The following is a 24,532-nucleotide window of genomic DNA, read 5'->3' on the forward strand; positions in this document are numbered from 1 at the left end:
CAATGAATTTATCATATCGTACCTTAGAAATAAAAGCAGGAAAAACAGAAGTATTTTGAGGAGAAAGACCTAGGAGTCCTGGTGGACAATACGATGAACATGAGCCAACAATGTGCCCTTGTGGCCAAGAAGGCCAATGGCATCCTGGGGTGCATCGGGAAGAGTGTGACCAGCAGGTGGAGAGAGGTCATCCTCCCCCTCTGCTCTGCCCTGGGGAGGCCCCACCTGCAGCACTGTGTCCAGTTCTGGGCTCCCCAGTTCAAGAAGGACAGGGAACTGCTGGGGAGGGTACAGCAGAGGGCTACAAAGATGATGAGGGGCCTGGAGCATCTCTCTTACGAGGAGAGGCTGAGGGACTTGGGTCTTTTTAGTCTAGAGAAGAAAAGACTGAGGGGGGATCTGATCAATGTCTATAAATACTTAAAGGGAGGGTGTCAAGAGGACGGGGCCGGTCTTTTTTCAGTGGTGCCCAGGGATAGGACAAGAGGAAATGGGCACAAACTTGAATATAAGAAGTTCCACCTAACCATGAGGAGGAACTTCTTTGCTGTGAGGGTGGCAGAGCCCTGGAACAGGCTGCCCAGAGAGATGGTGGAGTCTCCTTCTCTGGAGACATTCCAAACCCACCTGGACATGTTCCTGTGCAACCTGCTCTGGGTGGACCTGCTTTGGCAGGGGGCGTTGGAGTAGATGATCTCCAGAGGTCCCTTCCCACCCCATGTGATTCTGTGAAGTATCAGCAATGCAGTTTTTAATTTTTTGGGGGGTTTTGTTTGGTTTTTAATACTTACCAGAAAGCTTGTCCTTGGCCATTTTATTGCACTAGACCATGATTCTGATTTCATAAAAGTCAGGAAATAATTCGCACTTTACTCTTGCAGAACACACATTCTTCTGTGGCAGGAACAGCATTACATGGAGACACAGGTAACACGTTCATGTTCTGTACCTTGTAACGGCTGTTACTGCTGTTACAAAGCTCCTGAGCAACTCACAGATTTCTCATGTATAAAGTTTAATGAAAGACATAAATAAAATCCAATTCTTGTTTTACAAATTAAATACTGCAATAAGGATATTTTCTTAAATCTGACTTGCATTTCAAATACAATCTCAGCTACAAAGACCAATAAATACGGAGTTGCAAAGCAGAAAATCAAGTCAATGTCAATGAGGCATCGCTTCTTACAGCTACAAAACTTGTTTTGTCTCAACCTGAAGGTTCCCACCTTTTTGGAAACATTTCTATACTTTAAATTGCTCAAATTAACTACAGTGCTAAAAACACAACTCCTCATCTTCTCATGAAAGGTGTCTGGGTTTAGATTTGTGGGTCCAACACCAGTAAGTGGAAGTAAAATCCGTTCTAGTACTATGGTAGTGTCAGTATGAAACCGACACTTCCCGCTCCCCAAGGGTGCGGAGACCGGCAGGTGTGGGCCACCACCATCTCTAGGATGAGTCAAGCAGCGATACCGCGGATCACCTACAGCAACTTAAAGCAAGCCCGTGGCTACCTTTCTGGGAGGGCATCTCACAGCTGGGGCAGCAATGGTGCCAGCAGGCCGTGGTTCAGTGTGCTTTCCTGCCCCAGGTCCGTCAGGCCACTGCAGATGAAAGCACCGCCTCTCAGGAAAGTCCATCACAGCGGCTCTTTTCACATAGTCTGAAGCTGATAAACTCTTGACCCTTTCTTCAAAAGATAACCCTGATCATTTAGGGATCCAATAAAGCTTTCAAAATCGGATACCTGGGAAAAGACAAGACAGACAAAAATAATTATCAAATTGGAAGAATGATGTTTGATTTGATGTAATGCAACATAAACGGTTTGAAAGAACTTAGTGAAATCAAGTGACCTAAGAATAGGTCACTCTCCTTAGCAAACAGCTGACCTACTGGGAGGTGGCAGAGTCGGATGCAGCAATTTGTGCTTCACTTACTGTTTTTTGGTGGTGTTACACAGTGTTCTCTGCTTTATGACATGCAGAAAGTACAGAGAGTTACATATGTATAAATCTAAATTCTGAAACACAAGTACCTACCAAAGAAAAGTCCGATTTCTACAGCTCTCACTGATTTGCAAGTACTTGTTGCAGTTATAGAACTCTGAATGGGCAAAAAATATTCTAGCTATAAAGGGAAAATGAAAATTAATTGAATTAGCTGTAGGTAACTAGTGCCTGAAGGAATGAATGGTCATGCGAGAAGAGAGCTGGCACTAACATGTTCTGTCAGACAGGATCCACACCAAACCCAGTTTTACGTACACTCAAGATTTGAACAAGTCTGGCAACTGAAGGCATCTCACCCCAGCAGGCCAAACTAGGCTAACCAGGTGACAGAAAGAACAGCGTTCTTGCCCATAATAAGTACCATAAAAAGAAATTCATTATCACCATATTTCACTCATTACACTGAAATCCAGTTTAGATTTTAAATTGGCATTTAAAGCTTTTTACGATGAAGCAAAAAGTAGAATAAGCTATCAATATTTGTGTTTGGCTGACGCCCTCCACAAGCACAGAATGCAAATCAGTTACAGGATAAATCACATTTGTGGCCATCTGTCCTACAGGAAGTTCCTACTGAGTTACTCTATTAGGATGCTGGAAGCAGGGATAAAAACCCTGTCATTCAGAGGGACCTGGACAGGCTGGAGAGGTGGGCCCAGATGAACCTCATGAGGTTCAACAAAAGCAAGTGCAGGATTCTGCACCTGGGAAGAAACAATCCTCAGTATAAATACAGCCTGGGGGATGCGGTATTAGAAAGCAGCCCTGAGGAAAGGGACTTGGGGGTGCTGATGGACGAGAAGCTGGACATGAGCAGGCAATGTGCTCTCGCAGCCCAGAAGGCCAGTCGCATCCTGGGCTGCATCAAGAGATGTGTTGCCAGCAGATCCAGAGAGGTGATTCTGCCACTTTGCTCTGCTCTGGTGAGACCTCACCTGGAGTACTGTGTGCAGGTCTGGAGCCCTCAATATAGGAAGGACATGGACCTGATGGAGCAGGTCCAGAGGAGGGCCACCAAAATGATCAGGGGGCTGGAGCACCTCTGCTATGAGGACAGGCTGAGGGAGCTGGGGTTGTTCAGCCTGGAGAAGAGGAGGCTCTGGGGAGACCTCATAGCGGCCTTCCAGTACCTGAGGGGGGCCTACAGGAAGGCTGGGGAGGGTCTGTTTACAAAGGCCTGCAGTGACAGGACGAGGGGCAATGGTTTTAAGTTGGAGAAGGGGAGATTTAGATTGGATATTAGGAAAAAATTCTTTACCATGAGGGTGGTGGAACACTGGAACAGGTTGCCCCGGGAGGTGGTTGAGGCCCCTTCCCTTGAGATATTCAAGGTGAAGCTCGACGACGTCCTGGGCAACCTCGTCTAGTTGGGGGTGTCCCTGCTGACTGCGGGGAGGTCGGACTAGATGACCTTTGGAGGTCCCTTCCGGCCTGGACCAATCTATGAATCTATGAACCCAAAAGGCATATTTGGGCCAGAGAAGGCCAAGCAGAACATGGACACCACAACAGTCTAAATTTGGAAATTAAAACAGATGTGTCCCCTGGGGAGCCAGAAGAAGTAAAGTATACTGAAACCAAAATTGCCTTTTATGAAACAAAGCGGAATCTTGTTAAGGACCAGCTTCAGAAGCAGAACCAGCCTGTACTGGTGCAGGGAGTCACTCCTGTCAAACAGCCGTCAGATCAGTAAAGCTGACAAACAAAGGCAACTGGGGAGGAGTATTCAGCTCAAGAGCAGCAAACACGGCTCATTTCTGTTCAGTGCAGAGAGGCACAACAGATGGGCCTTTTCCACTTTGCATTTTGCAGTAATTTTGACTGGTCTTGCAGTTTGTTGTTGCTGAAGAAACACTTGATTTCCAAACTTACTCGTATTTGTAGCTCCTTCGCAATATGTCGAAGCTGTTGCAAGTCAAAGAGATTGTTGTAAGTTCTCTCTGCGATACTGTTAAGGGCAGAAATGAACCGTTTTGCTTGTGACCGATTGCTCATCCCAGACCCATGCTGTGAACGTTCAAAGTCCAGTTTTCCAAACTCATCTGAGTAGGTTCCCAGCATGCTAAAAAAGATCAACAGGAGGTAAAAGCAAGAGTAGGTGAATTTGCTTCCTGAAACATAACAGCTTGGGAAAGCTTTCAGAAGCCACATAGGAAGCCATCCCCTAGTAAGAAAGTCACTATCTAGAGAACCTGGACTAAGCACCTCTCCAAATCACTTTTAAACTTAAATTGTTCAACTGCAACAACAGAGTAATCATGAGAGAAAAAAAAAAAAAAAAACCAAAAAAAAACCTTTGGCAGCCCCTCATGCCTAAGCTCCTGTGCAGGGAGATATATCACCACAACAGTGATACAACTCCAAGGCCTCAGCAATCGTACTCAGCTTCGGGCTGCTGCCAGCTTTTGAAGAAAAGCTAACAAATCTGAATATTGGTATCATGGGCCTAAACTTGACAAAGTCATTTCTTCACATTGCTTCTGTATCTGCATTTAAAAAAAAAAAAAAAAAAAAAAAGTTTTGAATGAATAGCACTGTGATACTTTATTTAAAGCAGGGCGTATTACCTATATTTCATTATTTCTATTACATCCTCAGCATCTTCCTTGGTAGATTTCTCCCTTAATTCCAGCCTTGATCGTGCCTTAAAAAAAACCAAAAAAACCCACAGAGGTATATTTAAGATATATTACAGCTGATGTGAGAAAAGGTTAACATCACTCTACAACAAGCACAAATTTTAAGAGCAGAGATGGAACAGGATTTAGAGGAAGATTCCTCTATTTTTTTTGGATAACGTTTCAATGTCACCTCCTGCATACTCACATTATTAGGCTGTAGCTTGGAGCTTATTTGCTTTTTAATAGTGCATTCTTGGGAAGCAGCAGGTCACAAATAGTGTTATTAATGCATAGCGTTAGGGAAAACAGCAGCAGTTTAAGTTGAAGATGGGCAGCAGCTTGTCTCTGCCTGCACCTACTTTTTCTCCTTTTGTGAGAATGTGATAGATTCTCTTTCCACCCCCTCAAGGGTGTTTTACTTTATAAGAGGCTTTAAGCAACAGTAGCTCTTAAGCATTTGGAAATCTCTTGCATTCTCACTGTTTTGCTTTTTTTAAGCACAAAAAGAAAGGCTAGCAGTGAATAAACTGTCAAAAGTTATAGGATTATCAGCAGTAGTTTAGGAATAATCTCTTTGCTTTCAATCCCTGAAGTATCACAAGTTGCATTTACCTCCGTGAGTCGAATGAGTGACTCCAGCTGCCTCGTGGTGATGGGTGTGCTGTCTGCTCCCTGGTTCTGCTTCCGGAGCTCCAGGTAGAATTCCTGCAGGACCTGAGCGGCTTCTGGAGATAAATTTGGGTGAACGTACTGCCGAGCATATCCGACATACTTCCTCAGCAGCTGGTGTGGAATGGCATCAAAGTTTTCTCCTGGTAAGATCTAACCCAATTACAAAGAGCTTAGATTTCTGTCTGTCAATACAAGACAAGTTTTATCATAAAATTTTCATCTTCTATGCTTTATGTATAAAAAGGTCCAGGTCCTAGGAGGACCAGGTTCGGGACCACTTGGCCAAACTGGACATTCATAAGTCCATGGGCCCTGATGGGATGCACCCACGAGTGCTGAGAGAGCTGGCAGATGTTATCGCTGGGCCACTCTCTATCATCTTTGAAAGGTCATGGAGAACAGGAGAGGTGCCTGAAGACTGGAGGAAGGCCAACATCACTCCAGTCTTCAAAACATCACTCCAGTCTTCAAAAAGGGCAAGAAGGAGGACCCTGGGAACTACAGACCAGTTAGTCTCACCTCCATCCCTGGGAAGGTAATGGAGAGACTCATTCTAGACATCGTCTCCAAACAAGTTGAAGAGCAGGGGGTTATTGGAAGTGGGCAACATGGGTTTACCAAGGGTAAATCATGTTTGACCAATCTGATAGTTTTCTACGATGCTATAACTGGTTGGTTGGATGAGGGGAGGGCAGCAGATGTCATCTACCTTGACTTCAGCAAGGCTTTTGACACAGTCTCTCATAGCATCCTCGTTGGGAAACTAAGGAAGTGTGGGCTGGATGAGGGGACAGTGAGGTGGACTGAGAACTGGCTGTGTGACAGGACCCAAAGGGTAATGATTAGTGGAGCAGGTTCAAGCTGGAAGCCTGTAACCAGTGGTGTCCCCCAGGGGTCAATACTTGGTCCAGTCCTGTTCAACATATTCATCAGCGACCTGGACGAGGGGACCAAGTGTATCCTCAGTAAGTTTGCTGATGATACCAAACTGGGAGGGGTGGCTGACACCCTGGAGGGCCGTGCTGCCATCCAGCGAGACCTGGACAGGCTGGAGAGCTGGGCAAGGAAGAACCTCATGAGGTTCAACAGGGAAAAGTGTAGGGTCCTGTACCTGGGGAAGAAGAATGTTAGGCACCAATACAGGTTAGGTGTGGACCTGCTGGAGTCAAGTTCTGAAGAGAAAGATCTGGGGGTCCTGGTAGACAGCAAAATGACAATGAGCAAGCAGTGTGCTCTTGTGGCCAGGAAGGCCAACGGAATCCTGGGCTGCATAGGGAAGAGTATGGCTAGTAGGTCGAGGGAAGTCATTCTCCCCCTCTGCTCTGCACTGGTGAGGCCACAACTGGAATACTGCATCCAGTTCTGGGCTCCCCAATTCAAGAGGGATAGGGAGCTACTGGAAAGAGTCCAGCGAAGGGCAACGAGGATGATTCAAGGATTGGAGCATCTCCCTTATGAAGAAAGGCTGAGAGAGCTGGGACTCTTTAGCCTGGAGAAGAGAAGGCTGAGGGGAGACCTTATCAATGCTTATAAGTATCTCAAGGGTGGGTTGAAGGAGGAGGGAGCTGGACTCTTTTCAGTGGTTGCCAGTGAGAGGACGAGGGGCAACGGGCACAAGCTGGAACATAGGAGGTTCCACTCAAATATGAGAAGAAACTTCTTTACGGTGAGGGTGCCAGAGCACTGGAAGAGGCTGCCCAGGGAGGGTGTGGAGTCCCCTTCTTTGGAGATTTTCAAGACCCGCCTGGATGCAGTCCTGAGTAACATGCTCTGACATGCTCTGGGCAATCCTGCTTCGGCCGGGGAGTTGGACTAAATGATCTTTATGGTCCCTTCCAACTCTAAAAATTCAGTGAAATTCAATGTGGCAAAATGTTCACTCTAAGGGCTTTAGTGCTTCATATATGAACTGTGTACATAAAAGTCCATGCACTCTGCTGAGATGTGTAATTAAACACACTTGGCCATTTCAGAAAAAGCAGCTGAAGCTTCTCATTTTCAATGATAAGAAGTGCCCAATATGATTTAACTATGTCAAGAATTCTTCCTCAAAAAAGAGAAAATCCAATTTCCTAACTGTTATAAGATACATCTCCAAAGAAGATTAAACCATCGCTGCTGACATTCCATTTCCAAAAGTGCACGCGTTTAGCTCCAGTAGGGAATGTTCCTCCCAAGACCTGGCATTTCACTGAATTTCACTGAATTTTTTAGAGTTGGAAGGGACCATAGAGATCATCTAGTCCAACTCCCCTGCTGAAGCAGGATTGCCCAGAGCATGTCAGAGCATGTTACTCAGGAGTGCATCCAGGCGGGTCTTGAAAATCTCCAAAGAAGGGGACTCCACACCCTCCCTGGGCAGCCTCTTCCAGGGCTCTGGCACCCTCACCGTAAAGAAGTTTCTTCTCATATTTGAGTGGAACCTCCTATGTTCCAACTTGTGCCCGTTGCCCCTCGTCCTGTCACTGGGAACCACTGAAAAGAGTCTGGCCCCCTCCTCCTTCAACCCACCCTTGAGATACTTATAAGCATTGATAAGGTCTCCCCTCAGCCTTCTCCAGACTAAAGAGTCCCAGCTCTCAGCCTTTCTTCATAAGGGAGATGCTCCAATCCTTGAATCATCCTCGTTGCCCTTCGCTGGACTCTTTCCAGTAGTTCCCTATCCCTCTTGAATTGGGGAGCCCAGAACTGGATGCAGTATTCCAGTTGTGGCCTCACCAGTGCAGAGCAGAGGGGGAGAATGACTTCCCTCGACCTACTAGCCACGCTCTTCCCTATGCAGCCCAGGATTCTGTTGGCCTTCCTGGCCACAAGAGCACACTGCTTGCTCATTGTCATTTTGCTGTCTACCAGGACCCCCAGATCTTTCTCTTCAGAACTTGACTCCAGCAGGTCCACACCTAACCTGTATTGGTGCCTAACATTCTTCTTCCCCAGGTACAGGACCTTACACTTTTCCCTGTTGAACCTCATGAGGTTCTTCCTTGCCCAGCCCTCCAGCCTGTCCAGGTCGTATCAGCCCTCAAACTGATCACTTAAGTTTTATAAGAAAAATGGTGCTTCTCCTGTAATCCCCAAATCTGTTGTGAGTTGCAGATGCCCAAGGATTTGTTTACATGCTGCTTTATTCAGATTCAGTACTTCACAGCACATCATGTAATACCAAATTATTACACCCAGTCTAGTTCTGTAGCTCTCTACTGAAATATAACACAGGAAATTTGCTTTAGAGCATCTCAAGCAAAGTATCTTCTCACTACTGCAACCAAAAAATACCAGCTCAGCTAATAAATTCTGTGTGGAGATGAAGATGGCTTGAGGCACATCTCTAGCAGCTCCAACAGGGTGGACAATGTCAGCTACAACAGACAGTTGGTAGAAACTGGTGGCTGGAGCCTTAAGTGCTTCCTCTTCAATTCAGAGCCAATTATCATGAGAAGAATGGGAGAAAGAGACAGGACATCCAGCAGGTCAGGGTTGCCACGTCCCAGTGCAAGGACCGTCACAGGAAGGGGCATGGCAACAGTCACAGGACAAGACCTACCTTCAGTCTTTCAAGAAGCGGTCGATCTGAAACAACTTCAAGAACAGAGCGATCCTGCGCGTTGGTCCGAGCCACAACAGTGCTGCTGCACGCTGCCTGCCTTCCCGCTCGGATGGCCATCACGTGCTCGGACAGCAAGTGGTCATGATCTTCGTTTGGGGTGTCCAGCAGAATGAAAACGAGATCAAATCTCGACAGCAAAGCACTCCCCATTCTAGAGCAAAGACAACAAAACCACACAGTGCTCAATGAGAAATGGAAAAATTAGAGCAATGCTTCAAAGACACTTAAAAAATCCCATCCCATTAATTCAGAATAAAGTAGGACAGCAATTTCTCTCTCAAAAGCCACAAAAAAGGATTGGAGCACCTCCCTTATGAGGAGAGGCTGAGAGAGCTGGGGCTCTTTAGCCTGGAGAAGAGAAGGCTGAGGGGAGACCTTATCTATGTTTACAAGTACCTAAAGGGTGGGTTGAAGGAGGATGGAGCCAGACTCTTTTCAGTGGTTCCCAGTGAGAGGACAAGGGGCAACAGGCACAAGCTGGAACATGGGAAGTTCCATTTAAATAGGAGGAAAAACTTCTTCATGGTGAGGGAGACAGAGCCCTGGAACAGGCTGCCCAGGGAGGGTGTGGAGTCCCCTTCTTTGGAGATTTTCAAGCCCTGCCTGGATGCCGTCCTGAGTGATGTGCTCTGGGGAACCCTGCTTTAGCAGGGGAGTTGGACTAGATGATGGACCTCTGTGCCTGGGAAGATCATGGAGCAGATCCTTCTGGACGCCATGCTTGGGCACATGGAGGACAGGGGGATGGTTCAGGACAGCCAACATGGCTTTACTAGGGGCAAGTCCTGCCTGACTAACCTCGTGGCCTTCTATGATGAAGTGACTAGGTCAGTAGACAAGGGGCGACCTATGGATGTGATCTATCTGGACTTCTGTAAGGCCTTTGACACAGTTCCTCACAACATCCTGCTTGCCAAATTGGAGGGATACGGATTTGATAGGTGGACGGTTCGGTGGATAAGGAATTGGCTGAATGGTCGCACCCAGAGGGTGGTACTCAATGGCTTTAAGTCCAGATGGAGAGCAGTGACTAGTGGTGTCCCTCAAGGGTCCGTCCTGGGACCAGTACTGTTTAACATTTTTATCAAAGACATAGACAGAGGGATTGAGAGCACCATCAACAAGTTTGCAGATGACACCAAGCTGTGTGGTGTTGTCAATACACCAGAGGGACAGGATGTCATTCAGAGGGACCTGGACAGGCTGGAGAGGTGGGCCCAGATGAACCTCATGAGGTTCAACAAAAGCAAGTGCAGGATTCTGCACCTGGGAAGAAACAATCCTCAGTATAAATACAGCCTGGGGGATGAGGTATTAGAAAGCAGCCCTGAGGAAAGGGACTTGGGGGTGCTGATGGACGAGAAGCTGGACATGAGCAGGCAATGTGCTCTCGCAGCCCAGAAGGCCAATCACATCCTGGGCTGCATCAAGAGATGTGTTGCCAGCAGATCCAGAGAGGTGATTCTGCCACTTTGCTCTGCTCTGGTGAGACCTCACCTGGAGTACTGTGTGCAGGTCTGGAGCCCTCAATATAGGAAGGGCATGGACCTGATGGAGCGGGTCCAGAGGAGGGCCACGAAAATGATCAGGGGGTTGGAGCACCTCTGCTATGAGGACAGGCTGAGGGAGCTGGGGTTGTTTAGCTTGGAGAAAAGGAGGCTCTGGGGATACCTATTAGCGGCCTTCCAGTACCTGAGGGGGGCCTACAGGAAGGCTGGGGAGGGTCTGTTTACAAAGGCCTGCAGTGACAGGACGAGGGGCAATGGTTTTAAGTTGGAGAAGGGGCGATTTAAATTGGATATTAGGAAAAAATTCTTTACCATGAGGGTGGTGGAACACTGGAACAGGTTGCCCAGGGAGGTGGTTGAGGCCCCTTCCCTTGAGATATTCAAGGTGAAGCTCGACGAGGCCCTGGGCAACCTGGTCTAGTTGGGGGTGTCCCTGCTGACTGCGGGGAGGTCGGACTAGATGACCTTTGGAGGTCCCTTCCGGCCTGGACCAATCTATGAATCTCTAGAGGTCTCTTCCAACTCTGACAATTCCGTGAAAAAAAATTACTACAGTAAGTTTGTGTTCAAACTACAGGAAACTAGAAAGCAATTACATACAAACAACAAGGCTGCCAGAAACACCTACTCCTGAATTTGAGCTATATAAGCAGCATTTCAGAAAGTGCTCACTTTAAGTTCTCAGACACTGTTTTGGCTTTGTTATAATGTCCTCCAACTGGGTTTGCTGCAGCAACAATAGACGTCCGAGCTGGCAAACTGCAAACAATGCCAGCCTTGGCAAGGCTGATGCTTTGCTGTTCCATGGCTTCCAACAAAGCCTGATGCTGGTTTCCCATCTTATCAAATTCATCTATTCCACAAATTCCTGGAAGCAAGTAACACAAGACAGAGACTTATTAGAAAACACATTAACTGATGGACAAGTGTATGCTACAATCCAGTGCTACATCAGAAGTCCCAGCCAGAGTCCTGGACACATCGGACCAAGTTGCCCCAGCCAAACCATTACGAAGGTGCCCTGGCTTGCAGAAGCAGTGTCGTGATTACACATTAAGATGACAACAAAAGCTTTTTAAAAGTAGAAATAGATGACAAATCTCATAAACCAGCTATTTTTCAAAAACAGTAGGAGTCCAGCAGCTGCCATTAAGCCAGAGATTTCTCAAGGAGATCCTAGTTCTTTGACACATTAAGTAAGGCTGGTATGTGAATTGCAGAACTCCAGCTTCATACACATCCTAAGCCCTAGGGAAGCAGGAACTAACTCCAGAGAAGCCACTGGAGAAGCTCAGAACTTCCCAAGGTGTGGAAAGCCAGTATCATACTTCAAATTTACATTTTTAGTACCTGGTTACGCAAGCACTGTAGTTAATCTTAGACTCAGCAGCACACCCAATCCCACCCACACACACACGATCATACAAAACTTGTAGCATTACATGTATTACCTTGATCTCCAAGCACTAAAGCACCAGCTTCCAAGGCAAAATCTCCAGAAGCCCCATCTCTAGACAGGGTAACAGTCAGGCCAGAGCTGGTGGAAGTATTACCACAAACATATACACCTCGAGGAGCAACATTACATACTGCCTAGAAGAGAAATAAATAATTTTTCCCTCCCCAAGGTGAAGAATTTCATCAACCTTATTCCAGAGAAACAACTAAAAGTAAAGCAAATTTGTTTCTTTCTAAATAACGTGGCACAACAGTAAAGTTCTAACTGCATGCAACCCCAAGAGATGTACTTCTGCAAAACTTTGGTCATAGGAATAGCAGAAATAACTCGGTCACAATACTCGCGGCACAGCAATGTCTACTGTGCTATCAAAACTGCTACGAGCTTGGGCATAGCACTTATGTTTCAAAGTACATTGAAACGCTTGGGGACATGCTATCCACCACGGAAATGCAGATAGATAACTTCTCTGTCTTCAGACCCCAAGGTCTATTTAGACAAACATCTTGTCCTAGCGCCCACAAGCTGCTTCAGAGGAATATGCATAGTTCTACCCACAGCGAGGGCATAAAGGACAGTCCTAGTCTTCTCCAGACCTCTAGATCCAGAAAGCAGCTTAGTTGAAATATGAACTAGCAAAGCGTGGTAAGCTTGAACACAGACGTGTTGCAGTTAAATTTGCCTGGAATACAGTTATAACTGGGCTTTCCCAATAAATCTCTGTAGCTACAGGTGCCTCTACTTTATTTATAAGATAACACCCAAAGCATATTTGTTGAGTACCAGATATGTGACAGGCACTGAGTCTTTAATAAAAAACCCCAAGCAAACAAACGAAAAAACCCTGGCTCCTACACAGCTTTGGCTTTCTCTGTGGGCTTTTTTTTCTTTGAGAGCAGTGACTGAGAGGAGCCTTGTCTCAGGGTCTTACCTGAGGAACAGATCACTGGCTTTTCTTGAATGGCGTTCTGTAATTTATTAACAACGTGAGAAAACATATCATCTACTGTATGGTAGAGTCTCCGTACAGTGAAAAAAAAAAAATAATTTGTTCGCAAAGATGCTTGCACACAAATCCATCACTTTAAGTTACTGCAAGTCATATCCTAACAGAACACGTTCACGTTAGTCTCCGAGTTCTTAAAAGAGGTACGCAATGCTGCAGGTCTAGGTGAACTTTGTCCCCCTTTCACTTCACAACCATGGGAAAAGACATAGAACTTTAAAACCATTCTTTTTAAGACCAAAAAAAAAAAAAAATTATTACTAACTGATTTTGTCACAGTCATGCAGAAATGTCCACCAAGATTAAAACTCAAATGCATCAGCACATCCCTTTCCCAAAAAGCCAAGATCTGTGCTAGCAACATGGAAATAGGGTAAGAGAATAGAAGTAGACCTCACAGAAGGTAAGAGACATGGTATTTAACATTGCATCAGTTCCAAGAGTGTACTTATTTTATTTGACAATGGATCAACTAAATGAAGATAGGAAGGAGTAAAACTTTCCACCGGGGAAAAGGGTTGGTGAAAAAACCACCTCTAAGGGCAGGACAGCATGCCTATACTCGAAAGCCCACAGACCTGCCCAAGTATAGCTGCTTTGGTAAGTGTTTTAACAGGCTGGATCCTTTCTGCAAGGCTCCCCGGAGAGGACAGCAGGGGACTCCTTGGAGTACTATCCTATATTTGAGGCATCGTATGTGAAAAGATAGCTCTGGCCAGGCTCGAGCAACCCTTTGGGCTTAGCACAGCTCTCCTACCATGTTTTCAAGAAGTCAAATTAGCAAGGAATTTGAGAGATAAACAGTCAGACAATAGAAATAAACCAACCCATACTTGCAACATTTGACTTTTTCCTAATCCTGGATCTCCAACGACCAGAACGTGTGGGTCTCCTCGCACAGGGATTCTGTTCTTGTCATCTACAAACTTCTGACATCCTCCAAATAATGCCAGGGCCAAACCTGCCTTTACAATCTGTAGTGGGACATACCAACACTAGTAAGTATTTGATCCTGGTGACCCATACTGACAGCTCCCTAGAACTGTCTGTAATAGCCCTTTCCTTCTGGATGGCTGAACTTAATGGTATGTGATACGGAGTCACCTGTGAATATAGTCCCCACCCCTGCCTCTCATCCCAGAGAAGCATTATAAATCCTTTAGGAGTTTATTGTAGCATAAACATTTCAACTGAAGTTGCAAGCAGTTACTCACCTCATGGCCGTAGATTGCAGGACAAAGGGAGCTGAAAAAACAAAGAACACCGAACATAAGAGCAATATAAATCTTGTATTACTATTAAATAATTAATCACTTGCTCTGTTTCCCTTGTTACAGAATACTTTTATAAATATTAAGTCCTTTGTTTAGTTACTGCTGAATTTCTAGCAGAATCAGTTTATATGTAAAAGCAGCATCAAATTTCTTGACATTTTCAGATAACCAGATATGCCTGAAATGGTAAGAAAAGTCTCTCATTTGATTTTGCACAAACACAGAGGAGAACCAGTTTCCCAGTGGTTTCTGCATCCATTCTTATCTTTATCAAGTAATCTTCCCTTTAAAGGTGCTCGTTTTGCCTTCTTTGCCTCCACTGGGAGGACGCAAGGGACACCCCAGCTAGAAAAGCACTTCTCAGACTGAATGAGGGTCTTTCACACCCTCTGCTCAGTTCTTGCACCTCTTTCCTCTGCTGTAGAAAAGTAGAGCAGAGAAAAAAATACTGCTTGAGAGATGAATTTGCTCAGTGAGGAGCAAAATTAATGAATTGCCCTTTTTACCTGTGGCTTTCTGTCTCAGGGTTGAACTGAAACACTCCTACCTTCCCTATACCCTTAAATCTCTCCCAGAGTCCTAACATCCCCACTGGAATACTTTCACTTCCTCCCAAGCCCCTTGCCCACTAACATTTGTTAAATCCGTGTGATGTCTGTTGCATGAGCTTTGCACATTTCATAGCTTTAAGACTAGCTCCCACGTACATCTGTCTGACGTCAGTCGAGCCCTCTCAGAACTCTAATCCTAGACCTGCTCCAGGTCTGACACAACTTACTTCACGATGAGCCTGAACAGATTTTCCTCAGCTTGAATTTCTTGAACGGCATAGAGGTCTTTAAGGGAAAACTCCATGAACGATCTTTGAAAATTCTCGTCATCAAAATTCTTTGGTTTTTGTCCTTTACTGTTGCTGACAGAATTTGCCTCAATGTACAACAAGAACATACACTTGTCATTCTTATTTTTGGAAGCTCCTGTTAGAAAAAATTGAGAAAGGATGAAGGAATATTTTTTATATCATTAAATACTGATGTTATTTACAAATGGCCTAGGTTAATTAAGAAATATGAAGTACAGTCACATGCAAAATGTTCATATTTAGGCAAGTGAACACCTACATGTCCAAAAATTGATAAAAAGTAAGTAAGTTTAAGTTCCCTCCATTTAGTTACACAATAAGATATTTTGCTGGATTTGGAGAGTATATGTGTATAAAGAGAATTTTCTCCCAGAATAAATGAAGTGTCCAGGAATTTTAATTTATTACATTATTCTAGTCAAATATAGGTTGAATATAAAAATGTTTCCACTCAATACTTACAGGAAAAAAAAAATCCATAGTGCAGAAGAATTAAACCTGTAGCTTAATAACTCATCATTTTCTCTATCCTCCAGTGATTACTGAGCAGAGAATGTGGTCTGTAAATCAGTACTGCAGTTCTCTGCAATATATTCTGTTATAGTCTCACTTTGGGGAAGAAAAATGAAAAAAAGAAAAAAAAAAAGTCTCTCAGAGAGACTTTAGGAAGTAAGGATGTCCCCCTTCCATTAGTGGTCCAGAGATGGCTTTCCTATCAGCTGACACCCTCAAACATCAGATGTCAGGCTGGCATTTCAGATTCAGGACCACAGTTGTGTTTAGAGCAGTGGGTTGTGAAAGCCCCTATCAGTAGGTGTTAGAGATAGTGCTCCTCTTGGACAGCACTGCTTTGGGCTTCTTCAGAATGATTCCTCCTTATAAAACTTTGGGAACTTCCGAAGAAATATACACTTTGTGCATTTACAACTTTGAGAACTCAAATTAAGGGGGGTGGCTGTTGTTCTTGTGTAATCACTAGGAAAAGGTGCTCTCAGATGATGTATTTTACCTTCCTCGGTGCTCCACACCTTAACTATCCCTGTAATCGTGACCATATCTCCTGGGACACAGCTGTCCACAAGATCTTGAACCAGTTCACATTCGATAGTGCGAGGGATTCGGCCCGCTTCTCGCTGATCATCTGACATGAGCTCCTGCACCCTGCAAGACACAAGGATTTCCCATTAAATTACAGCATACAAGATCCGCAGCTGTGTGCTTCCAACCAATCCTTTCCAAATTGAAAAGGGAGGCAGCAGAAGTGCCCTGGTAAATACTAGAAACAGCAGTGCTGAATTTGGAGAAACAGGCTTTTTTTCAGTTCAGACTTTAATAAGTGGATATACATTATACATTAAGCCCAGAAAGACAAAAAATATGAACTCCCGAAATAATAAAAAAAGTTGAAATTCAGATGTTACAGCACTTATGTGCGTGTTCATGTAGAAATAGTTACAGTATGTGAAATAAGATGGAGCTCATACACAAAAATTAAGAGGTCAGACCTTATAGCCCTGATGAATGCTTAATTGGCATTTTAACCTTAGCAAAGCCCAAGAAATTCCTCAGACCATAACAAGAACAGTAGCTCGCTCTTTGTATAGTGTAAAAGGCTAGCAACTAACAAGCTCTTTAAAATGTTCCAGTTTCGGCTCTGCACTTAGAGTTCTGATAGTTTGCTTTGAGAGTCAAGATTTTCTTAAGAAGCTGCAATAAACAGCACCCTCTAGAGCTGCTGACAAGAACGTCAGCACTGTTTTTTTAATGAACTTTTAAATGACTTTTATTACAGAACATTTATAAAGAAAAATATATTTAGATGTTGTTTGGTACAATAAGACTCTTGATACAGAGCACATGAACTTCCAGAATCTGAACGCAAGAAGTAGGAAAAAGTAAGCAGAGTCCTGTTTTTTCCAAGCTTACTGCAGTAAGGTAATGGGATAGACAAGAAATACCTCAAACTCTTCTGAATGTATACTGTGGGGCAACAGTAGGATGGTCATAGCACTGATAGCGCACAGTAGGATGGAAATGATGAAAAACAGTTCCACCATCCACCAGTCCTCTTCAATATATTCATCAATGACCTGGATGAAGGGATGGAATGTACCCTCAGCAAGTTTGCTGACGATACAAAACTGGGAGGGGTGGTTGACACACCAGAAGGCTGTGCCGCCATACAGTGAGGCCTGGACAGGCTGGAGAGTTGGGCAGAGAGGAACCTGAGGAACTTCAACAAAGGCAAGTGTAGGGTCCTGCACCTGGGAAGGAATAACCCCAGGCACCAGTACAGGTTGGGGGCTGACCTGCTGGAGAGCAGCTCTGAGAAGAAAGACGTAGGAGTCCTGGTGGACCATAGGATGACCATGAGCCAACAATGTGCCCTTGTGGCCAAGAAGGCCAACGGCATCCTGGGGTGCATCGGGAAGAGTGTGACCAGCAGATGGAGAGAGGTCATCCTCCCCCTCTGCTCTGCCTTGGTGAGGCCCCATCTGGAGCATGGTGTCCAGTTCTGGGCTCCCCAGTTCAAGAAGGACAGGGAACTGCTGGAGAGGGTACAGCAGAGGGCTACAAAGATGATGAGGGGCCTGGAGCATCTCTCTTACGAGGAGAGGCTGAGGGACTTGGGTCTTTTTAGTCTAGAGAAGAGAAGACTGAGGGGGGATCCGATCAATGCCTATAAATACTTCAAGGGAGGGTGTCAAGAGGATGGGTCTGGTCTTTTTTCAGTGGTGCCCAGGGACAGGACAAGAGGAAATGGGCACAAACTTGAATATAAGAAGTTGCACCTAAACATGAGGAGGAACTTCTTTGCTGTGAGGGTGGCAGAGCCCTGGAAGAGGCTGCCCAGAGAGATGGTGGAGTCTCCTTCTCTGGAGACATCCCAAACCCACATGGACATGTTCCTGTGCAACCTGCGCTGGGTGGACCTGCTTTGGCAGGGGGGTTGGACTAGATGATCTCCAGAGGTCCCTTCCAACCCCATGTGATTCTGCGATTCCTACACTTTAACATCACTAATTCCTGTAGAAACAGTCACTTGTTTCCCACATAGGACAGGTCTCAGACTTTCGGCATTCCTACTCGCTGATCAGACACAGAAAGTTGCTGGATGGGAAGGCGCAGCACTATTTCCTTCTACTGAGTGTAACTTAAGGACTAGGGGACACAATATCACTTCAAACTAAGATTTTTAACCCTCAGGTTTAGTTTCATTTCATTCACACCAACTGTCACAGCTGACCAATGTATTTTAACAGGGCTTTTCTAGGTGACTTACAACTCATTAAAGGGAATCATTAATTAATAGATGCAATTAGGAACGACCAAGAAAAGCTGCAAAGAGCGCAAAATGAACATTTCTCAAAGAATTCAGTCATGGTAGGAGGAACTTCCAGGCTAGTTTTAATATACAAAGTATACTACTGCTTGGATAAAACAGCCGCTTTGTAACACAAATTTTGAAGCGTGCTTGCTGCAAAAGAATATAGGATTATTAAAACTACACAGTTAAGGTGGAATGAGCCATCCTGTCGCTTTCTGACTGCCCCGTTGCATTACATTTTTGTGCAGAAGGGAAGACGCACTTACTTAACAGACTGCCAGTCCACTGTGGTGGTTAAAGGAGAGCTTCTGTCCGCTGTGAAGGACCGGCCACGGCACTCAGGAACAAGGCACTGTAACAACAGCAATTCTGATTCATTTTCAACTTCTTTTAAAATCATAATTTGGAATTGCCTTATTTGGTTTAAAAAAAAAAAAAAAAAAAGAAGAAAGCAAAGCAATGTGATTCACTAACACCGTTTCAGAAAAAAAGATAGTTAAATTAGGACTACAAATTAGCACATGCATAATTAATGAGGAGCTATCAAGCACAGACACCTGAGCCCTGATTCACAGTTAGAGCAAATACAGCTGAATTGTACGATCCCCTGGGTGAACTGGGGTGAGTTTTTGGGTGTTGGGGGGGGGGAGGTGAGGTGTGGGTGGTTTTGTTTATTTGTTTGCTGGGGAGGTTGTTTGGTTTTTTGTTTGGTGTTTTGTTTTTTAATACTTGCAGATATTCCAGAGGAGGTAATTTTTTTCACATGAGCACATCATGTAAGAAATTAACTGGCACTTCCCTTTGTCTAATGACTTTTTAAATCCAGATAAAAAACACTGAAATTAAAATAGAGATTTCTAAACAAAACCCACAAAAAACCACAATATCTATGCATAGAAAACCACTGCAACAAGGTGAAGAAGGCTTTTTAAACATAACCAGTGAAATGGAAATGACAAGACATTTTTTTATTTTCCTAGATTTGAGGGAGTTTGTACACACTGCTTTTGTCTCAGCAGGACACAATTTTTTTCAAATAACAAGGGTATGCAGTAATACAAAGTTGCATGGTAAGATTAGTTTTCTCTAATGTGTCAGCTGTATAATGTAGCTTTAAAGATGAGATTTTTACTTTTTTTTTTAATACCAGTGGTGTTGCTTTTTGTCAAATCACTAGAGATAAGGGAAAAGTATGAAGTTAAAATGGTTTTAACTTACCTTAGTTGGAAGAATATACTTTCCATCAGGTAGAGGCACACTCTGAACATCTCCACACGTGCCACATACAAAAGCTAGCTTAGTGCAGAGGGGCTTGATGTTACTGACACGCACAACTGTACCACGTAAGGCAATATATTTCCCATAGCAGTTGGCCCGAACGTTTTTCAGCTGAGTTAGCGGATCATAGTTGTACACCCTACACAAAAGTTAAGCATTAACATTTTGAAAGCTTGCCATACAACAAAAAGGTTTACACACCAATTATTAACAGTAATCCAGAGCAATGATTAGAATATTTTGTCTGTGGACCCACAGCAGTCTTTGATTTCTGTTCTAGAAAGCAGCATAACATTTAATATTCCCCAAGTGGATATACTTCAACACCTGTACAGTTTGTTTATATAGTGACACCTCCCTCCTGTAAACAATAAAGGCTAGCAATAAAACCGAAATTATTTTATAGCCATCTATAACCATCTCTTTGAATTATTTCAGATTAAAACCAGAGTTTAGACTTGCAACACAAAAGGATCAAAGATTTATTATGCCTATGCTCCAAAAGGCAGGGTGAGGTTCTGTGTTTCAACAACGTAAGAACCTGTCATCAAGTACAACACACTGCACCTTGTTAAAGACAACAAAGAATACCTTGTCAAATAATTAAGAATAACAAACTTGAAACAGAATCTTTTATCATGGAATGGACCTCTTGGGACTTATCTAGTCCAACCCTCTTGCTCCAGCAGGTCACCCAGGTACACGTCCAGTTGAGTTTTGAGGATGTTTGTGGGTGGAGACCACACAACCTCTCTCACAGCAAAATAGCACTTTCTTGTGTTCACATGGAATTTTAAGTGTTTTAATTTGTACCCAATGTCCCTTGTCCTGTCACTGGGCACCAATGAGAAGAGTCTGGCTCCTGAAATCCAGGGTTTTCCCTACTCCCTCTACTTAGGACCCTGAACATCCATTGAACATCTCCTTGTTCAATGTTGTCTATGCTGCAGAACCATTTTAGGAGCATGATATTTTACTGACTTATCAAATACTTTCCTCTGCAGGATAATGGTCCATAACTGTCTCTTAGAATTTGAGAGCTTGTATATACCTTTTTTGGCCACAGGTTTTCCCTAAAAACATTCTACTGTGTAATTATGAGGGTGCAGTTTTATAACAATGCAAAACTTAAAAATATAGAGTGTGACAACCTGCAAATTAAATCCACCTGCCATGCCCAAACATGCTGATTTCCCATACCAAACCAGCACCAGCAGAAAAAAAAAAAACCACCACAAAACAAAACAAACTCAAATAGGGCTTAAACTCCCAGTCCACCTCAGATTCCTGAAGTCTGAAATGCCATTACTTCTGACAGAAAAAAAAACAACTGTGCTAAGGGCTTGTTTCATTAAAAACTCAGTCACACTTTAAAAATAACAGTAATTATGGTTATTGTAAGTACATGCTTGTTCAGAATTAGTGTAACTTGAAATGAAGAAGCTGAGGTTAAAGCTTGATTAATTAGAATTAAGATTCTTGAGACTTTCATACCAGTAATCATTTAATAGATTTAAGCTGATATGAAAGAACACATCTTCATACACCACTTTCAGTTCACCAGTGTGAACCTAAACTACAACTCATGCACCTGTTGGAATTTAGGTCCACACCCTTCAAAGCAACTTCTTTATGAAGATGAGACTTTTGCTAACATAAGGCTAGATCATAATACCTTCTCAATTCCTCCGGTAAACAGAAGAAGTTTAAAAATATTTCTCTGGTTTAAATTAACGTGCGTTTCACAGAACAGTTGTTCTACTTATAAGTTACTTTTCCATTTATAAGCTTTTCTTCAGCTTTTGCGCAGCTTTTGTCATGTTGTTTGTGTCTTCAGAACAACAGTCTTAATTTTGTCATGGTGAAGAAAAAAAGCAGGATGTAGACTGCTCTTCTGGAAACAGCTTCAGAGTCAAATCTCCCAATAAAATCAGTAAGCATCAGCACCACACAGACACTGGCAACCATTAGACAACATTAGGCAAATAAATCCTCCTGAAAACAAAACAAATGCTCAAACCCCCTTACCTAGCATGAATGAGAGGCACGTTGATGATAGGTTCTCCATCAAGCGGTAACCCTTCCTGCACCTGCAGCTCTGCAGCATGCCTTTCCAGGTCCTTCGTTAGCACCTGGACAGAACAGACAGGCAGACACAAATGTAATATCCATGCAACGTGGATTCAATTTGCTATTAAATTGGATTACCAGACCCACTGCTGAAATCTAAAGAGCCCACTGCTGAAATCTAAAGAGCCCACTGCTGTCCACTGACCCATCTTAAACAGTGGTTTTCTATTTCTGAACAGTTTTAAGCTGCATTTTAAAGATAATTTAAAAATCAACACATTTGCTGTGGTTGCTTCTTTAATTAAAAAAAAAATAAAGAATGTATACAATAATCTTTAATGCTGGTCAATGTGTGGTAGTTTGACTAAAGCACGAACATCTGAGAACTTGTCTGTCAAGCAGCAGCAAATTCCTACTTAGAGACGTTAGAACAGAGCCGGGAATTCTTGAATCTGCTCACCATTCACCCACCAGCTGTGCGAGGGGCGACACAGCACATGGAACTCACAGCACATTAATAAAACAGGAATGAGAACTCCCTGTTAAGTAAGTGTTAGAACTACACTTAGTTTTAATCAACTACTTTGATGATGAATAAGCAAAATGCGCTAAGACCAAAGCATTTTCTAAACAGGATTGTGTGGGCCATACAGAAGCAGTGCAGGGATGGACGAGTTTGAGTACTGAATAAACAGTACATTTCTGTAGGACAGGAAAACAGAGATTTGGGTGTCATAAAATAATTACCTCTAAGCCCTACTGATTCTTTGTGAGGGTTATGCTTCTATGTATTAGAACATCATATTTACCTGATGAATTGCCAGACCCATACAGTGCAGTATTTTCTGAGGCATGTCCCTTAATTCAGTAGATATATTTGGTATTGATTTAGTCAATTCTTTGTCTTGTATTAGTTCCTTATAATCCACAAGAATACTTCCTTTTCTTTCTATTTCATCCTGTGAAATGTTTTAAGTTATAAAATACACTTCAAATTATAAACACAACACATCCAAATCACATCATAAATATTCCACATCTATGATGGAAATTATTTTTGATGAAGAAAATAAGTTAGATCTGTAACATTACTGTACCAACAACAGGTTTGGTGTGGGGGGTGTTCTGTTTTGCTTTTACCTTATCATAAAGCTCAATGCGTTGCATGAAAAACTTTTCAAAGGCTTGAGTCTTCTGGACAAAAGGAGACTTGTCAGCATAAGCTAATTAGAAACACATTGCATTAGTAATTAATTCCATTTCACATAATAACACAAACAAGCAATTTCTCTTCCACTATTTTTCTGCATTGCAAAACTGAGGAAGACGACAGATCTCTACAGTATCACAGTAATATTCTATTATAAAAACTGTTACAAAACAAAACTTTGTCTAAGATGACCTAAGACAAGCACATACGATCAAGAAAAGCACAGCAGGGGTGCATATATTCCAGTCTTTGAAAGACTGCAAGTTTTATGGGTCTAATTGAACAGGTTTAAGAAAGACTGTATTTTACACTATTCAAGATCCCTTTCCAAGGTTTGGAGACCACAGAGATTACAGCGTGCCACAAGATTAAAACCTCTATTGTATTCATGTTTCTATATAACTAATATGAATTTCAGTTGCTTTCTGTTGAACTTATTCCCTCTACTTCTAAAAAATTCTAGAAAAAAATGGAATAAAATACTTGCTACATATAATTTTGGTCTAAAAATACCTTCAGAGAAATAAAGTTTCCAGCCCTTATAGGGAATAAACTGGTCCAATGTTGATTGAACTAGTCGAGATCTTGCTGTGAAAAAACAAAATCGGGATTAAAAAAATATGAATATTGAAACTTTGCAAGTTTTATTCTCAGTGATTCTTTTGACCACCAGTGAGTCAAAAGAATGCAGTTAAAAAGCTACATAAGCACTTTGCATAAACTTGTAATAGAACTTTGATTTAACTTTAGCTGAACTCCTCAAATTAAAACTGTATTGGGTCTTTTGCACCTGCACTAGATGTAGAAACAATTAACCAAAACTTACATCAAAGAAATTGAATTGTTGAAGGATTATCATCTCGAGAGCTTACTGAAAGTGAACAAGGCCCATGGAGACAGTGCACTCCTGTCTCTGATGTAAGTATAGGATGACAAAACATACAATCTTTGGAATTAAGTCTAAATAAGAGTGTGTCCCAGAGGAGCCTTAGGAGATTATAATATCAAACCACATATCCTCTTATAAATAATGAGCGTGCTAATTAAGGCGATCTCCCCAGATGTTTAAAGCATTAACTTGAACGCGTATGTACGATGAGGGATGGTAAAGGAACTATAGCTCACCCATCAGCTGTATCTTATCATTATAAATATTGGACTGTCAGAAGAGTGTGCTGTACTGGCTGCTGTTAAATGCCCAGCACCCAATTCTGCAGAACTAGAATAAAGACAAATATCTCGACTCAGTGTGTTGATCGGGCTCTGTGCACCGGGTGAAGAACCTTTATTTAGGGACAACACCGGGAGACAAACAGCAGCAATTGCCTAGTGAAAAAGTCAGTGTTAAAAAAACAAAACAAAACAAACAAACAAACAAACAAACAAAAAAAACCCACAAAAACATTAAGGCTTCGGAAAACAGGGGCTGCCTCACCAGGTTCGGGTATTTTCCTCCACTGTGCCTTCTGTCCTGCACCTCGCCATCCGCCTCGCCACCCGCCTCGCCAGCCCTGAGGGCCTCTTCCCCGGGCACATCCCCTGCCGCCTCTCAGGTCCCTGCTCATCTCGCTTTAGGGACGCGGCGGCAAACGGAAATAAAAACCCAACGACTTTACCAGAAG

At 43.3% G+C, this 24,532-nt stretch overlaps 1 protein-coding gene across 1 annotated transcript; it reads right to left on the reverse strand.

Annotated features, from left to right (window-relative positions):
* Window positions 1-1,001: 1,001 nt before the first annotated feature.
* On the reverse strand, window positions 1,002-24,475 carry MCM8 (minichromosome maintenance 8 homologous recombination repair factor). Its single transcript, XM_074150568.1, has 18 exons — window positions 24,346-24,475; window positions 23,424-23,498; window positions 22,841-22,923; window positions 22,510-22,659; window positions 21,659-21,762; window positions 19,571-19,769; window positions 18,619-18,704; window positions 16,034-16,185; window positions 14,941-15,139; window positions 14,103-14,133; window positions 13,722-13,862; window positions 11,875-12,016; window positions 11,096-11,291; window positions 8,853-9,066; window positions 5,249-5,458; window positions 4,583-4,659; window positions 3,888-4,077; window positions 1,002-1,750 (listed from the first exon to the last, which is right to left on the reverse strand). The coding sequence occupies exons 1-18, from the start codon at window positions 24,473-24,475 to the stop codon at window positions 1,658-1,660; spliced, it is 2,472 nt and encodes an 823-aa protein (XP_074006669.1). The 3' UTR covers window positions 1,002-1,657.
* Between the last annotated feature and the right edge of the window lie 57 nt (window positions 24,476-24,532).

The sequence above is a fragment of the Numenius arquata genome, chromosome 7, assembly GCF_964106895.1.
Source record: "Numenius arquata chromosome 7, bNumArq3.hap1.1, whole genome shotgun sequence".
Taxonomy (NCBI): Eukaryota; Metazoa; Chordata; class Aves; order Charadriiformes; family Scolopacidae; genus Numenius; species Numenius arquata.